The sequence below is a fragment of the Falco punctatus genome, assembly GCF_963210335.1.
Source record: "Falco punctatus genome assembly, chromosome: 3".
Lineage (NCBI taxonomy): Eukaryota > Metazoa > Chordata > Aves > Falconiformes > Falconidae > Falco > Falco punctatus.
The window spans coordinates 13,735,206-13,747,930 of record NC_137582.1 but is presented as its reverse complement, the minus strand read 5'-3'; the positions used below and the strand labels follow the sequence as shown (position 1 = coordinate 13,747,930).

The 12,725-nt window shown below is 65.4% G+C and overlaps 2 protein-coding genes across 4 annotated transcripts; one reads left to right on the top strand and one right to left on the bottom strand.

Annotated features, from left to right (window-relative positions):
• Positions 1 to 158: 158 nt before the first annotated feature.
• LOC308060252 (alanine aminotransferase 1-like) lies at positions 159 to 4,622 on the bottom strand (the record flags this gene model as incomplete). The annotated part of the gene is given in 10 exon segments (XM_080378719.1): positions 159 to 1,094; positions 1,611 to 1,766; positions 2,187 to 2,358; positions 2,437 to 2,570; positions 2,644 to 2,723; positions 2,828 to 3,104; positions 3,108 to 3,319; positions 3,393 to 3,501; positions 3,779 to 3,868; positions 4,488 to 4,622. Coding segments are annotated over 10 exon segments (1,482 nt in total). The 3' UTR covers positions 159 to 977.
• Positions 3,551 to 8,419, top strand: LOC308060471 (alanine aminotransferase 1-like). Of its 3 annotated transcripts, XM_080379252.1 has the most exons (8): positions 3,551 to 5,186; positions 5,647 to 5,780; positions 5,852 to 6,095; positions 6,200 to 6,279; positions 6,353 to 6,489; positions 6,579 to 7,176; positions 7,857 to 7,969; positions 8,048 to 8,419. In XM_080379252.1, exons 1-8 carry the CDS (start codon positions 4,865 to 4,867, stop codon positions 8,136 to 8,138), a joined length of 1,719 nt encoding a protein of 572 aa, XP_080235378.1. In that variant the 5' UTR covers positions 3,551 to 4,864; the 3' UTR covers positions 8,139 to 8,419. The 3 variants fall into 3 exon arrangements, with proteins under 3 accessions (XP_080235378.1, XP_080235377.1, XP_080235376.1); XM_080379251.1 differs by having other exon boundaries at positions 3,551 to 4,990; positions 5,078 to 5,186; positions 6,579 to 8,138; XM_080379250.1 differs by having other exon boundaries at positions 6,478 to 8,138.
• The last annotated feature ends 4,306 nt before the right edge of the window (positions 8,420 to 12,725 follow it).

Below are 12,725 nucleotides of genomic sequence, written 5' to 3'. Positions count from 1 at the left end.
TTGGGTTGAGACACCCCACAACTCATGTCGTGGGTCCCTTCTGGCTCCCTGTGGGGGGCAAGCAGAGGCATGGTGTGATCTGTGGGGGGCTTTAATGGGGTTGAGGGGGCAGATAGGGGGCCAGGGTCGCCCCCATGTCAGGAGAAGCGGTGCAGGAAGGCGGCGTGGAAGCGGGTGAGGGTGAGCAGCACCCACTCCAGCGTCTCAGCCGGCAGGAGCAGCGACAGCCTGGGGGGCACAGGGTGGTGGGGTGGTGGGTGGTCCCACATCCCCCCTTCACCCAGTCCTGTTGTCCCCCAACAACATCCTGGCGTAGCAATCCAATGGTGCCCAACCAGCCTCTCCATCCCAACCCTTCCCCCAGCCCCACCATCCATGACATCCCTCTTGTCTGACCTCAGCTGGGCCTCCCTAACCTGTCCTCACCCCCACCCCATCGCAGCCGCCCCCCCCCCCCCAAACCTCTGCCACTGCCAGCCCCCAACATCCATCCTGACCTCCCTGCCCCCCAAATCCCAGCCCAAACCAGCTTCCCCTCACCCCAAACCCAAGCAGCCCCCAACATCCAACCCCAGCATTCCAGCCCAGCTCCCCAAACCTCTGTGCCTGAGAACCAAAGCCCAACATCCTGGCACAAACCAGCCCCCAGCCCCGATCCCCCAGCTCCCCCAGCCCCCTTGACCCAACCGAACCCCCCTGACCAGCCTCCAACACCCAACCCAGTGCCAACCAGTGCCAGCCTCTCAAACACAACCAGCCCTCCAGCCCCAGCCCACCAGCCCCTAGTACCTGCCATCACCACAATCACCCAACCCGAACCATCTCCCCTGCCATCCCCGAGCCCCCAGCACTGCCCACCCTCCACACAAAGCATCAGCCCCAAGGGCTCCCTACCCCCCCGTCACCCAACCCCCACCATGCACCATAGCACTCCCCCCACCCCCCCACCCCACCCCCCTGACCTGAGCCCCCCAGTGTTACCCGACGTGGTAGGTGCCCTCTGGCTGCCCAAACTCGCTCCCTGGGGCCAGCACCACCCCCGTCGCCTCCCGCAGCTCCTGGCAGAAGAAGACGTCGGGCTCCAGGCCCAGCACCTGGAGAAGCAGCTGGAGCATGGGCACCCTGCACCATGGGGGCACCCTCTCCCCTGGGCATCCCCTGTCCCCAGGGGGCCACAGGGTGCCCTGTGGCCCCAGGGTACCCCTTGTCCCCAGGGTGTCCCATACCAGGGGGCTCACCACATGCCCCCAGGATGGCTCCCGCCACCCTGGAGACCCTCATAGCCACATGATGCCCCATGTCCCCAAGATGCCCAGCACTCCCACAGTGCTCCGTCTCCCCAGGACATCCCATACATCAGGGTTCCCCGCACTCCCACAGCATCCCTGTGACTGCGGTGGCTCCTGTCCCCCAGATACACCCCTGTCCCCCAGATGCCCCCTGTCCCCAGGGTGCCCCATCTCCCCAGGACACCCCACATCACAGGGCTCCCTACACTCACACCCTGTCTCACACCCTTGGGATGACTTCCGTTCCCCACAGCACCCCTCTCCCCGTCCCCACCCCCCACCCCGGGTCCCCCCTCCCCACGGCCACCCGTGGGTGCTCACCCGGGCCTGCTGCAGGGCGCGGGGTGGGAGCTGGATGCGGGGGAAGGCGCGGGCGCCGCCCTGCACGGGCTGGCAGCAGATGCCGGGGGCCCGGCCCAGCACCTCCTGCACCCGCCGGGCGTTGTGGGCCAGGTCCCGGCGCAGCCCCTGCCTCTGCTGGGGTGGGAGGGGGCTGAGCCGGGTGGTGGGGTGGGGTGGGGCAGGGCATGGGATGGGAGGGGGATTGCGATGGGATTGGAGATGGGGTGGGGATGGGGATTGGGATGGGGCTGGGATTGGAATGGGGATGGGCTTGGGCTTGGGGTGGGGATGGGGATTGGGATGGGATTGGGAGTGGGGATGGGATGGGGATGGTGATAGGGATGGGGGTGGCGACGGGGATGGAGATAAGATGGAGATGAAAATGGGATGGAATGGGATGGGATGGGATGGGGATGGAGCCAGAAACAGGCATGGGCCCACACAGCACCTGCCTGTCCTTCGGCTGTAGCAGTGGGATATCACCCCACTGCTACCAGTAAGACCTGTGTGTCCCGGTGGCAGCTGGCTGTGAGGAGGGGTCTTGGCACTACCCACCTCCTTAAAGGCTGGATAGGAGGGGTCACTGGGCAGTGGGGGCTCCATGGCCATCTCCAACATCACCTGACCCAGGATGGAGGGATACACTGACATCCCCCATGTGTAGAAGCACTTCAGGACACTTGGGTCAATGTTCACCAGCTCGAAGAAACCTGCTCGGAAACCACCCCTGGGGGAGAAGGAGGTGGAGGGGGCTGGCAAAGGGGGTTTCAGGAGGTCTGGGGGGGGATGAGGTGTTGGTACTCACCCCCCAAAACACTTGGACAGGGAGTAGAAGGAGACAAGCTGGACGGTGGAGGCGAGCGGGGCACCCATCTCCCACAGCACCCGCTTGAAGGAGAGGAAGGGGTGACTCGGACTGGCCACGTTGTCCTGGAGCACCTGTGGCACCCAAGGCTCAGGGGGAGCCAGGCTGGGGGGGCACAGCCACCCCTCAGCCCACCCCCGCACCCACCTCATCTGCCAGCAGCAGCAGGTGTTCCTCAGCCACCAGCCGGATGATGTCCTCCATGCTCTGCCGGCTCAGCACATGCCCTGCCAGGGGGAGCCCACTGGTGTCCCCCCATGCATGGGGAGCCCACTCACATCCCCCCACCTGGGGAAACTGAGGCACGGGGACACCACCACCCCCAACTCACCCGTGGGGTCTCCGGGGTTGACAATGCAGAGCACCTTGGGGTGGCATCTCACCCGTGCCTGCCGCAGCACCTGCCGCAGCGCCTCGCCAGCCACAGCCCAGCCCTGCTCCTCGGCCAGCGGGTACGGCACGGCCACGGCCCCCGCCAGCCCCGCTGCCGCTGCATGCAGCGGGGGGCCCGGCACCGGCACCAGCACGCCTGTCGGCTGCGCTGCCCTCTCATCCACCACCAGCGACACCACATCCTGCCGGGAAAAGCTGCCATGGCTGGAGGGTCCTCAGTGTCCCCATGACCATGCAGTTGCCACTGCTGGTCCCCATCCCACGCTCACCACCATGGCTGAGGCGGTGCCACTGCAGGGGACAATGCAGTGGGGATCGCTGGGAATGCCATTGTCCCTTTGCTCCAAGTAATGGGCCGCTTTTTTGGCCACAGTGTCAGTGACGTACTCCAGGTTGTATGACCCTGGGGACAGATACGGTGTCACTGCATCTGGTGATCACCCCATGCCCCACTACCCATATGGGGGGCTGGCCCCCTTGAGGTGTGCCCATCCCCACTGTACCTGGGCTGCCACCCTGCAGGTGCTGCAGGATCTGGCGTGCACGCTGCTTGGTGTCCGCCGGCATGCACTCGGCGTCCAGCAGTGCGGGATACGCGCAGATGGCAGCCACCTGTGGGGATGCGGCCAGCCCCCCTTGGTCACCACCCCCCCCACCCCCCCAACACCCTGGGTAACCCTGAGGTCAGGATCCACCCCCCCCCCCCATCACCTAAGGTCAGGACTCAGCCCCTCACCCATCACCAGGGTGCTGGGGGGGGAGCTGAGGATCATAGATCCCGTTGTGCTCAGTCAACCCTGGACTTGTCAATCTTCAAGGTCTTTTCCAACTTAAACAATTCCACGATTCTGTGATTTTAAGTGCAGGCAGCCATGGGGCTCCCCATTACCTGCTGGAGGTAGGTGAGGGGCTGGCGGCCGGCAGCAACTGCATCCCCTGAATGGCAGCAGATGACCTCGGTGGAGGACTTGTCCTTCCCCTTGGGGACAGGAGCTGGCTCAGCAAGGCCACTGTCCTCTGTCCCCCTATACCCCCCTCCCCGAGGCCCAGGGGACATGGTCATAGGCGGTGGGGCTGGAGGATGGCACTACAGAGCTTCGTAGGACACCCTGATGTGGGGGCACAGGGGGCTGTGGGGACCTGAGGGGAGGCACAGTTGCCATGGGGAGTGGGTGACTTTGGGGACATGGGATCAGGGTGGATGGGGGGACCTGGATGGGGGGCTTCAGGGACCTGGGGACCACAGGGACCTGGAAGACGACACAGGGATGTGCATGGGCATAGGGAGGGAGGTGTTTTTGGGGACAGGGATGGTTATGGGTGGCTGCAGGGTTGGGGTGGCTGTGGGGACACCATTGGGCTCTGGGAGCATGCGTGGGCATGGGCACCTCGTGGGACTCTGGGGCCATGGGTGTCTGTGGGTCCTATTGGGCTCTGGGTGGCCATGGGGACCCATGGGTGGCTGTGGGGACCCATGGGAGCATGGGACCATGGTTGTCAGCTGTGGATCCCATGCGGGTCTGTGGCTTTGGGTGTCTGTGTGTCCCATGGGGCTCTGGGTGGCTCTGGGGACCCGTGGGTGGTTGTAGGGGTCTCACCTGGGTCAGCTCGCCTTCAATGGCAGTAGCCTGCTCAAGCAGAGGCTGCAGTGGAGGTGGCGGTGTGCGCTGGCTGCTAGGGTTCACCTGAGACAGGGGGGTGTCAGTGCCCCCCAGGGTGCTGATCGTTGCCATGGCTGGGACAGGAGCTGAAGTGGCGGGTGCATGCAGCCGGGGGTGGGGGTGGGCTGGGTTAATGGTTAGGGATTTGGCAGTGCGTGGTGTGCCAGGGTGGACAGGGTCCTGGCCATCTGGCTGTCCCCTTGTGACCATGCCATGCACGTGGCCCCGTTACCCGCCCCATTACCCGCCCCTTTTCCCTCCCCGTTACCACCCCTTGGCATTTCCCTGCAGGGACAGTGTCAACCGCGGCTGCCATGGCCATGGCACAGGGGACATTGGGGACATCGGAGCCAGCGGTACTGGTGCCTGGTGTCCCTGTGGATTGCAGTGGTGACGACGCTCACGCAGTGGGACGGGGCCCACTGGCTGTTTTGCGCCAGGTACTGCTGGGCACTGGGGTTGACACTGCTGACCTGTCACCATGTCCCCCAGCATGGCCAGGCTCAGCCCAGCTCCCTGTCCCCCAGGTCGCGGCCACCTGTGCCTACCCGGATCTGCTGGGCAGCCCCGCTGTGCCCGAGAGTGCCCAGCGCCGGGCACGGCGCATCCTGCAGGAGATGGATGCCGGCAACATTGGTAGGGTGTGGCACAGCTCACGGGGTGCCCGGCAGTGTCAGTGTGGGGTGCCCCTTGCCAGCACATGGGGAGCTTGGGGTCACCCTTGTCATGGCTTATAGGCTGCTTGGGGGGGGTGTCCCATGGGGTGCTCAGTGTGGGTGGGTGGGACTGCTGTGGCTTATAGGGTGCTCAGTACAGCCCATGGGGTGCCCCACATGGCGCATGGGGTGCTTGGCATGACCCATGGAGTAAGTGGCACCAGTCCCATGGGGTGCCCAGCATGGTGGCAGAGGGGTGCCTAGTATGGCTTATAGGGTGCCCAGCTCATGGGGTGCTTGGTCTATGGGGTGCCCAGGCCCATGGTCTGCCCAGTGCCAGCCCCATGAAGTGCCCTTTCCCATTGAGGCCACTGAGGGAGGGGGTTGTTGGGGTCCCATGGGATTCATGGTGCTCAGGAGCGGGTCTGTCCTGTCCCCAGGAGGCTACAACCACGAGCACCGCGCACTGGGGGTCCCTACCAGGGTTGCCCGTTTCCTTGAGCGCCGCGACGGCGGTGTCCCTTGCCACCCTCGCAACATCATCCTCTGCAATGGCACTGCTAGCATCCTCCCGGTGAGCAACTGTCCTTGGTGAGCGGGGTCCCTATGCTGGACTCCCCGAGCTCATCCCCATCCCCATCCCAGTTTGTTTTGTCACTGGTGGTGGATGAGAGGGCAGCGCAGCCGACAGGCGTGCTGGTGCCGGTGCCGGGCCCCCCGCTGCATGCAGCGGCAGCGGGGCTGGCGGGGGCCGTGGCCGTGCCGTACCCGCTGGCCGAGGAGCAGGGCTGGGCTGTGGCTGGCGAGGCGCTGTGGCAGGTGCTGCGGCAGGCACGGGTGAGATGCCACCCCAAGGTGCTCTGCATTGTCAACCCCGGAGACCCCACGGGTGAGTTGGGGGTGGTGGTGTCCCCGTGCCTCAGTTTCCCCAGGTGGGGGGATGTGAGTGGGCTCCCCATGCATGGGGGGACACCAGTGGGCTCCCCCTGGCAGGGCATGTGCTGAGCCGGCAGAGCATGGAGGACATCATCCGGCTGGTGGCTGAGGAACACCTGCTGCTGCTGGCAGATGAGGTGGGTGCGGGGGTGGGCTGAGGGGTGGCTGTGCCCCCCCAGCCTGGCTCCCCCTGAGCCCTGGATGCCGCAGGTACAGCAGGAACGAGCCTTCCTCCCTGGCTGCCCCTTCCTCTCCTTCAAGCGGGTGCTGTGGGAGATGGGTGCCCCGCTCGCCTCCACCGTCCAGCTTGTCTCATTCTACTCCCTCTCCAAAAGCGTGGCAGGCGAGTGAGTGCTGGCACTGCCAGGCGACGGGTGGCTGTGCCAGGGCCTCCTGGGTGTGTGTGTGGAATGAGGACCAGCACTATGTCCCGCAGGAGTGGTTTCCGTGTGGGGTTCCTGGAGCTGGTCAACATTGAGGAGGGAATCACACTGCCCTTCCAGCTGGCACAGTCCATCCCCCGGCCCTGTGTCCTGGGGCGGATCCTGCTTGACCTCCTCATGGACCCGCCAGATGAGGGGGATCCCATACAGAAGGCCCTGGAGGAGGTGGGAGCTGGTGCATGTGCCCCATCTCATTCCATCCCCATCTCCATCTCCATCCCCACCCCATCCCCATTCCCACCCTCATCCCCTCCCAATCCCCATCCCATTTCCATCCCCATCCCCATCCCATCCCCATTCCATTTTAATTTCAATCCCCATCCCCGTCTTCATCCCAATCCCCATCCCCACCCCATCTCCAATCCCATCGCAATCCCCCTCCCATCCCATGCCCTGCCCCACCCCACCACCCGGCTCAGCCCCCTCCCACCCCAGCAGAGGCAGGGGCTGCACCGGGACCTGGCCCACAACGCCCGGCGGGTGCAGGAGGTGCTGGGCCGGGCCCCCGGCATCTGCTGCCAGCCCGTGCAGGGCGGCGCCCGCGCCTTCCCCCGCATCCAGCTCCCACCCCGTGCCCTGCAGCAGGCCCGGGTGAGCACCCACGGGTGGCCGTGGGGAGGGGGGACCCGGGGTAGGGGGTGGGGAGGGGGAGAGGGGTGCTGTGGGGAACGGAAGTCATCCCAAGGGTGTGAGACAGGGTGAGAGTGTGGGGAGCCCTGTGATGTGGGGTGTCCTGGGGAGATGGGACACCCTGGGGACAGGGGGCATCCTGGGAGTACAGGGCATCTTGGGGAGGGACGTGGGGCATCCTGGGGACTCGGGGCATCCTGGGGATATGCTGGCGTGTGAGGCTTCCTGGGGCGAGAGTCAACCCATGGACATGGGAGTGCAAGGAACCCTGTGGTGTGGGACATGTGACACCCTGGGGACATGGGGCATCCTGGGAGCACAGAGCCACCCCAGTCACAGGGGTGCTGTGGGAGTGTAGGGAGCCCTGATGTATGGGATGTCCTGGGGAGACGGAGCACTGTGGGAGTGCTGGGCATCTTGGGGACATGGGGCATCATGTGGCTATGAGGGTCTCCAGGGTGGCGGGAGCCATCCTGGGGGCATGTGGCGAGCCCCCTGGTATGGGACACCCTGGGGACAAGGGGTACCCTGGGGCCACAGGGCACCCTGTGGCCCCCTGTGGACAGGGGACGCCCAGGGGATGCCCAGGGGAGAGGGTGCCCCCATGGTGCAGGGTGCCCATGCTCCAGCTGCTCCTCCAGGTGCTGGGCCTGGAGCCCGACGTCTTCTTCTGCCAGGAGCTGCGGGAGGCGACGGGGGTGGTGCTGGCCCCAGGGAGCGAGTTTGGGCAGCCAGAGGGCACCTACCACGTCGGGTAACACCGGGGGGCTCAGGTCAGGGTGCTGGCGTGTCCCCACCTCCCCTCAATTGCCCCCCTTCTCCCGCCCCGCAGGCTGTCACTGCTGCCACCAGCTGAGACACTGGAGCCTGTGTTGCTCGCCCTCACTCGCTTCCACGCCGCCTTCCTGCGCCACTTCTCCTGATGCCGACTCCCTGCTGGAATCCATCCCCTCCAGTGCTGCAGCCTCCTGGGGGGCTGCAGGGGTGTGGGGGGACCCCGCGCGTGGCCATGCAGCACCTGTGCTGGTGTGAACCCAAGGAAAGGCACAAGCGGTGGATGGGATCCATGGCCGTGTTTATTGGGGAGGGACCAAGGCTTGCTCGTGGAGCCCCTCTGGTGGGGCTGATCCTGGGGGATGCCCCACGCAGAGGCGCCAGGGAGCAGCCGGAGCCCCCTGCTGAGTGCCAGCCCCTGGTAGCACATCAGCTGCCCCCCAGGAGCCCCTCAGATTTCGGGGAAGACAGTGTAGACCTCCACCTCGCAAAGCACCAGCTGCCCCTCCCTGCCAGGTATGGTGACAGTGACATAGCGGCCCTGCAGCCCCTGGCAGCAGATGGTACTGAGTGAGCCAGGACCAGCGTCCGTGATGATGCCGCAGCTGCCGGGGTGGAAGAGATGGGGCTCAGGAGACAGAAGCAATGGTGGGGTGGGGACACTCCCTCCAAACCACATGGTTTTGGCTCACATGGGGTTGTCCCTGCCACGATCGGCTGGCGCGTCCCCAACGTGGACCTGTGCTCCCCGCAGCCGCTGCCAGCAGCAGTCCTGCCGGTTCTTTACCACCACAGCTGCCACGGCGTGGCGTCTGCCCAGGTCCACACTCCACCAGGGCTCCCGCTCTCGCCGTGTGTGGCTGCAGGAGCCGTGGTGCCAGACGCCGTCCCGGTTCCCATCTACTGCCTTGGATGCGAAGCCGGAGCCATTGGAGGTGGAGGACTGTGTCGCCTGCTGCTCCCGCGCCACGTTGAGGGCTGTGAACACCACGGGGTGGGTTGGTGGGTGCCGGGGTTCCTGGGGGAGGTGGGCTCTCCTGACAGCTCACCTCCTGGCAGCGGGGTGCAGCCTTGCCGGATCACTTCCACCTCACACAGCACCAGCGCATCCTTCCGGCCGGGGATGAGGATGGAGACGTAGCGACCGCGAAGGCCATGGCAGCAGACAGTGCTGATAGAACCGGGGCTGGCATCTGTGATGATGCCACAGCTGTCGGGAGAGGAGGGGGCAGGATGAGCCAGCACAGTGCCAGTGGTGTTCCCAGTAGAGAGGATGGGGCTGGTGCTCACACAGGGTTGTGCTGACTGCGGTCAACCGGGGAGTCACCGACGCGGACCTCAGCCCCCTTCAACCGCTCCGAGCAGCAGTCATGGCGGTTCTTCACCACCACGGCATAGATGGCATGCCGGTGGCCGAGATCAACACGCCACCATGGCTCCAGCTCCTCTGTGGTGTGGGCACAGGAGCCGTGCTCCTGATTGCCATCCCAGTCCCCGTTGACGGCATTGGCGGCACTGCTGCTGGCATCCAGGATGGAGGACTGGGTGGCCGGGCGGCCCAGGGCCACGTTCTGGGCTGCGGGAACAGCTGGGCTGGGGGTGCCATGTCCCCAGAAGACCGCGCGGTGCCCCCCAAACCCACTCACCCCCTGGCAGCACAGCACAGCCTTGCTCCACAACCTCCACCTCGCACAGGCTCAGCCGTTCCTCGCGGCCAGGGATCGTGATGGTGACGTAGCGGCCACGCAGCCCGTGGCAGCAGATGGTGCTGGTGGAGCCAGGGCTGGTATCTGTGACTGTGCCGCAGCTACAAGGAGGGGGACAAGGGTGAGGGTGGCCAAGCGCCAAAGCAGCCGTGCACCACAGTGTCAACACTGTGGCACTCACATGGGGTTGTTGGTGCCATGGCTGGCAAGGGAGTCCCCGACATGGACGCGGGCACCCTTCAGCCAGTGCCAGCAGCAGTCCAGGCGGTTCCTCACCACCACAGCTGCCACAGCATGGCGATGGCCCAGGTCCACTGTCCACCATGGCTCCAACTCCCTCTTGGTTTGAGAGCAGGAGCCGTGCTGCCAGTTCCCATCCTGGTTCCCATCCACGGCGTTGATGGCACTGCTGGCTCGGCTGGCTGTGGAGGACTGTGCCACTGGGCGCCGCAGGGCCAGGCTTTGGGCTGGGGGACACCATGGGACAGTGACACCAGCCCTAGGTGCTCAATGCCAGTGATGACCCGTGGCTGGGCATCAACCCCTGGGCACAGAGCCGGCACTGCGGCCTCCATCTGTCCCTCCAGGCACTGCATACTGGCACACTGATGTGCCACTGGCTCAGGGACATGTGACACCCCCCTCCCCCATGTTGGGGCCCTCATGCCCCCCCCTTTCCCCCCGGCGCTGCAGGAACCAAATCGCTTCTGCAGGGCTCAGGTAGGTCAGCGCTTGCTGGCAGCCACCGGGTAGGTATCAGCTCCCTGCTGGGAGGGCTTCAATCCTTACCGCCAGGCGGGGGGACGCAGCTCTGGGCTGTCACCTCCACTTCGCAGAGGATGAGGAAATCCTCCCGCCCAGGGATGATGATGGAGACATAGCGACCCGGCAGCCCGTTGCAGCAGATGGTACTGGTGGAGCCGGGACCAGTGTCCAAGATGGCCCCGCAGCTGCCGGGAGGGAACCGCCACAGCTATGGCCGGTGGGACAGTCCCATGCTGGGTGGGGGGACCTTGCTGGGGACCCCACTCACACAGGGTTGCGCTTGCCATGGTTAGCCAGGGAGTCCCCAACGTGGACCTGGGCGCCGAGAAGGCTCTCCCAGCAGCAGTTGTGGCGGTTAGTGACAGTGACAGAGTAGACAGTGTGCCGATGGCCCAGGTCTACACGCCACCACGGCTCCAGCTCCTTCTCAGTGTGGGTGCAGGAGCCATGCTCCCAGTTGGCATTGCTGCTCCCATCCACGGCATTGGCAGCCAGGCTGATGGCATTCAGCGTGGAGGACTGTGTGACGGCGCGGCCCTGCGCCACGTTGGGGGCTGGAATTGCCGGTGGGAGCATGACACGAGGCTGCCAGCCCCTGACTGCTGCCCCACCGGCCCCCACTGCCTCCCTGGGAGCCCCTCACCTCCGGGCAGGGGGAGGCAGCCCTGGAGCACCACCTCCACCTCGCACAGCACCAACGCATCCTCCCGGCTGGGGATGAGGATGGAGACATAGCGGCCCTGCAGCCCCTGGCAGCAGATGGTACTGAGTGAGCCAGGACCGGCGTCCGTGATGACGCCACAGCTGTCGGGGTGGAAGAGATGGGGCTCAGGAGACGGTGGCACCAGTGGGGTGGGGATGCCCCCTCCAAACCACATGGTTTTGGCTCACATGGGGTTGTCCCTGCCACGATCGGCTGGCGCGTCCCCGACATGGACCTGCGCTCCCCGCAGCCGCTGCCAGCAGCAATCCTGCCGGTTCTTTACCACCACAGCCGCCACGGCGCGGCGCCCACCCAGGTCCACACTCCACCAGGGCTCCCGCTCTCGCCGTGTGCGGCTGCAGGAGCCGTGGTGCCAGACACCGTCCCGGTTCCCGTCCACTGCGTTGGTGGCAATGCTGATGTTGGGGAAGATGGAGGACTGGCGGGCCGGGCGCCCCAGCGCTGCGTTATAACCTGCCAAGGTGGGGTCAGCCCACCACCGAGGCACCCCAGCAAGGCTTTGTCCCACCAGGGGTGCTTCCACTGGCAAGGAAGGGCGAAGGGTTGGGACTCACCAGCCGGCGGAAGGAGGCAGCCCTGGGCGGCTGCATCCTGTGCCAGGACCTCACTGAGCAGTAGCAGAGCCCAGGGCAGGGCCATAGTGTAGCGGGCTGTGGTGGAAGGGGGACGTGGTGGTCAGGGACCACCCTGATCACTGGGGAGACGGTCCCAACCCACTGTCTGGGTGGAAGCTGTCGGTGCTTACCACAAGACAGGCTGGTGAAGGAAGGCTGGAGAGTCCCTGCCAGCCCCTCCCTGATGCTCCGGCCGCCGGTGTACCCTCACCACGTCCCTGCTCCGGCACAACACCAGGAAAACCTAAAGGGAAGAGGATGAAGAGGAAAGCTCCGGTGGCCAGCCCTTGGCTTTTACCACCTGTGCCGTGGGTTGTGCTGTGAGCCGGGCTTTTCTCCAGGGTTGGTGGAAGAGGAGGAGGGATGGAGGAGGCTGTGTGGCGTCAGCAGTCCTTGGGGATGTCACAGGCTTGGCACCCAGCTCCACCAGTTAATGTTTAGAAGTGTTTTGGCAATGCTGGTGGGTGCTCCTGTGGTGTGACCTTCCCAAACAGAAGACACTGTGCTGGGGAGGGACGGTGCGTCCCACGGGAGCCCAGCGCCAGGAGGAAACTGGGGCGTAAAGTTCTCCAGTTGGATACCAGTTTCCACCCCAGCCTTGCTTGGATGGTTTTGGTTGTTCAAGAGCTGCCCACAGCAAAACCCAATCTGTGTTTCAGGGTGGGGGAAGGGCTTCATCCTTCCTGGAGCTCTACAAGAGCTGGGTGCTGGGAAAGAGCACCCAATTTTGGCTGGAAAGGGGGTAGGGAAGGAGGATGGCACACTGGTGCCAGCTGCTCTGGTTCCTCACTGGTACCTCAAGCAGCTGCTTGCTGGGGCGGTGTGGGCAGGGGGCCAGAGCCACGGTGGCGCCTGGCTGTCCCAGGGCAGTCACAGCTCGCTGGGTGCGGTGAGGGCAGGGGTGGTGGCATCCTCCCACAATGCACT

Excerpts from the sequence above, each read along its gene's own strand:
- LOC308060471 (XM_080379252.1), top strand. The coding sequence starts at position 4,865 with ATGGCCATGGCACAGGGGACATTGGGGACATCGGAGCCAGCGGTACTG. Across the intron at positions 5,187-5,646 it reads GATGGATGCCGGCAACATTG|GAGGCTACAACCACGAGCAC; the intron begins GTAGGGTGTGGC and ends TCCTGTCCCCAG. Across the intron at positions 6,280-6,352 it reads TGCTGCTGCTGGCAGATGAG|GTACAGCAGGAACGAGCCTT; the intron begins GTGGGTGCGGGG and ends TGGATGCCGCAG.